The 3279-nt window shown below is 31.4% G+C and overlaps 1 protein-coding gene across 1 annotated transcript; it reads left to right on the forward strand.

The window, feature by feature from the left end:
- The first annotated feature begins 1691 nt into the window (after positions 1–1691).
- On the forward strand, positions 1692–2958 carry LOC102598758 (probable xyloglucan endotransglucosylase/hydrolase protein 23). The gene is made up of 3 exons (XM_006358199.2): positions 1692–2004; positions 2103–2296; positions 2383–2958. Exons 1-3 carry the CDS (start codon positions 1735–1737, stop codon positions 2777–2779), a joined length of 861 nt encoding a protein of 286 aa, XP_006358261.1. The 5' UTR covers positions 1692–1734; the 3' UTR covers positions 2780–2958.
- Positions 2959–3279: the final 321 nt, after the last annotated feature.

Raw genomic sequence — 3279 nt, forward strand, 5'->3', positions numbered from 1 at the left:
GTATACATTCTTAATATATTGAAGGGTTATTAACTATATAAAAACTAAAATCGCTCAACTAATAATTAAAACATAAATGCAGAAAAATTAATAAATTTATTTTTCTAACCATAAAATTACTCAACTTTCACTTAATTTTTGAAAATATTACACTCACCTTCTTTCCTTTGATTTTTTAGCCATGAAACTTTTTTAGATGATAATAAAAATTCTTCGCTGTTCCAAAATATCCTCTTGAATTTATTTTTTGGAGTCATATTTTTATGGTTTTCATAAACTATTCAGGCCTTTTTAAAATTAAACACTATTTAAATGGAATATTTTTTTCAGTTTTGTATTTAGTTTCAAATTAAAAAAAAAACACTTCTGATCTATAGCCATCTGTGTCCAGCTAAGTAGGTCACAACTCACAAGGCCAGAAAATCAACATTTTTTATTGATCACACTATAAAGAAGACGTGTATATGGTTAATACTATTCTATATATAACTCTTAATAAGGTGGAAGCTTGGACTAGTTCTAAGTCAATTCCTGTTAAGCATATTTCAATAAAATATTCTGGATAACATATAGTGTGCAGCCTGCTGGGGAACTTTTATTTTCTTCTTCTTGTTTAAACATGGAGAATCATGGTTATAAATAAAATATTTTGAATGAACTAAATGCATGCAAATGCACTTTGGAAAGTGTACATGATATAAAAAAATGCAAAGGCCAATCGAAAATGGTGAAGAACTAATCCAATAGTAATTTATGATCTTCGTACTCTTCAAAAATATTATAAGATGCATGTTAAAATTATTAAAGATATGATAATATTCTTAAAGAGTCTGAACAATATAGATAATAACAATTTACATGAATTAATAAAATAAGAATATGAGATAATGACAATATTATTGAAGAGTCCGAACAATATAGATAGGAACAACTTGCACGGATGGAGTAGGAGGAGTAGGGAATTAAATACACAATTTGAATTGAAATGGTAAAAGGGCCAGCTGGTTGGTCCACAGATTTATAGCCCATGCATGTAAGATGTAATTAGATCCAAACTGTAATACGCTTTAATTTTACTTACTCTTACATGTTTAATCGAGTATAACACAGTGATTATTATAGAAAAATTACATAACTTAATTATAATAGACTAGCATAATTTAGTGTAAACATTCTTAAATCGAAGATTTATCAAAAATAATACTTCTATCTTGTAAAATAGAAATAAGATTTGCAGATATACAATCTACTTCTCATATTTCACTTCTGTGATTTATAGTAGATATTATGTTGTAATTTAGTGTAAACATAAAATATGAGTGAATTTTTGAAATATCTTTTTTGGTTTGACTTATTCTTTTCCATTTTTATTTGAAGGAGCGTAGAATAGGAAATACTAGGCCTATTTACTTTGGTACACTTGAATACCACAATCTATAAATTAAAGTTGAACTAATTCCAATGAAAATGATAAGAGTGAGAGTTGGAAATAGCAGTAAATTGGCTGTCACTTGGCTTTTGCTACCATCACTTTGTTTCCTGTCGCCAGCTCAAATATTCATTTTTTTTTTCTGCTTTCTCTTTTACTTTGAACCTTCCTCCTTATTTCCTCAAGCCTACCCCCACACGCTTAGGCTACTAAAGTGGGTGGGGGTGGTATAAACCCTTATAAAACCCCATCTACCTAGCCAATTCTAATTCATCCAACAAACTTTGAGATCTTAAGAATTAAACATGGCTTCTTCTTCTAAGTTAGTACTTGTAATGTGTTTTATGGTTAGTGCTTTTGGCATTGCAATTGGAAACACGTTAGATCAAGAATTTGAGATAACATGGGGTGATGGCAGAGCAAAGATACTCAACAATGGCGACCTCCTTACTCTCTCACTTGACAAAATCTCTGGCTCTGGTTTTCAATCCAAGAATGAATATCTCTTTGGTAAAATTGACATGCAGCTCAAACTAGTCTCTGGAAATTCTGCTGGCACTGTCACTGCTTATTATGTAATTCCCTTAATTTCTTTTCTTATATGATTTTTGAGCTACGTGTTTATTGAATTGAAATGAAATTGAACCTTTTTATTTTTTGAAATTTATTGCAGTTGTCATCACAAGGACCAACACATGATGAGATAGATTTTGAATTCTTGGGAAATTTAAGTGGTGATCCTTATACTCTCCACACTAACGTATTTAGCCAAGGCAAAGGAAACAGAGAGCAGCAATTCCATCTCTGGTTTGACCCTACTGCTGATTTCCACACTTATTCCATCACTTGGAATCCACAACGCATCATGTAAACATTCAATCTTTCTTCAAATCTAACACATTCTTTTAAGGATAAATCTTGATTTGGGGTTCTCTTATTTTTTGATTGAACAGATTCTATGTGGACGGAACGCCCATTAGAGAATACAAGAATAGTGAATCAATGGGAGTTTCATATCCGAAGAACCAACCAATGAGGATTTACTCAAGTCTTTGGAATGCAGATGATTGGGCTACAAGAGGAGGACTTGTCAAGACTGATTGGAGCCAAGCACCCTTTAGTGCTTCTTACAGAAACTTCAGTGCTAATGCTTGTATTCCCAGTTCTTCATCTTCTTGCAATTCCAATACTACAACTTCAACAAGCAATTCATGGTTGAATGAAGAGTTAGATAGCACAAGCCAAGAGAGGCTTAAATGGGTGCAGAAGAATTACATGGTCTATAATTACTGCACTGATTCTAAGCGATTTCCACAAGGATTTCCAGTAGATTGTGTTCAGAATAACTGAGCATTTATAGTGAAAAAATAGTGTATTCTCTTAAATATTTTTTATCTCTAGAACTATTGTAATGATTCTTTTATTGTTTTGTACCCATCAGTAGAAGATGCAATAATTATTGAGGATTAGAAACATCTTAGTTTTGTACTAAGTTTATATAAACAATGAAATAGATATTTTCTTTTATACTTTGTGTTTTGGATATGTTTTTTTTTCTTTTTAATCAAATTTGACCCAATGGGCCAATTTTATTGATAAATATGTCGGAGGAATTTTCACATATAGCCACTAAAAATAACCTAATTACTCTCCATAACTATAGTTTGATAATTGCAATTTGTAGCTACATGTTATATGAGGAGAGATGCGAGCGAGACTGGGAGAGAGAGGAGAGAGGCGAGCGAGAGAAGGCAAAGAGTGGGAGAGAGGTAAATTGTACATATATATATATCAGTTAGATAATTGTATATTATACATATGTATTTGTATATCCTGGCGAATTATACATA

This window comes from Solanum tuberosum, unplaced genomic scaffold, assembly GCF_000226075.1.
Source record: "Solanum tuberosum cultivar DM 1-3 516 R44 unplaced genomic scaffold, SolTub_3.0 scf00271, whole genome shotgun sequence".
Lineage (NCBI taxonomy): Eukaryota > Viridiplantae > Streptophyta > Magnoliopsida > Solanales > Solanaceae > Solanum > Solanum tuberosum.

What these genes read in the sequence shown, in the direction of transcription:
- LOC102598758 (XM_006358199.2), top strand. Translation starts at nt 1,735, where the DNA reads ATGGCTTCTTCTTCTAAGTTAGTACTTGTAATGTGTTTTATGGTTAGT. An exon ending in GCACTGTCACTGCTTATTAT is followed by an intron (nt 2,005 to 2,102) that starts GTAATTCCCTTA and finishes AATTTATTGCAG; the next exon opens with TTGTCATCACAAGGACCAAC. An exon ending in TGGAATCCACAACGCATCAT is followed by an intron (nt 2,297 to 2,382) that starts GTAAACATTCAA and finishes TTGATTGAACAG; the next exon opens with ATTCTATGTGGACGGAACGC.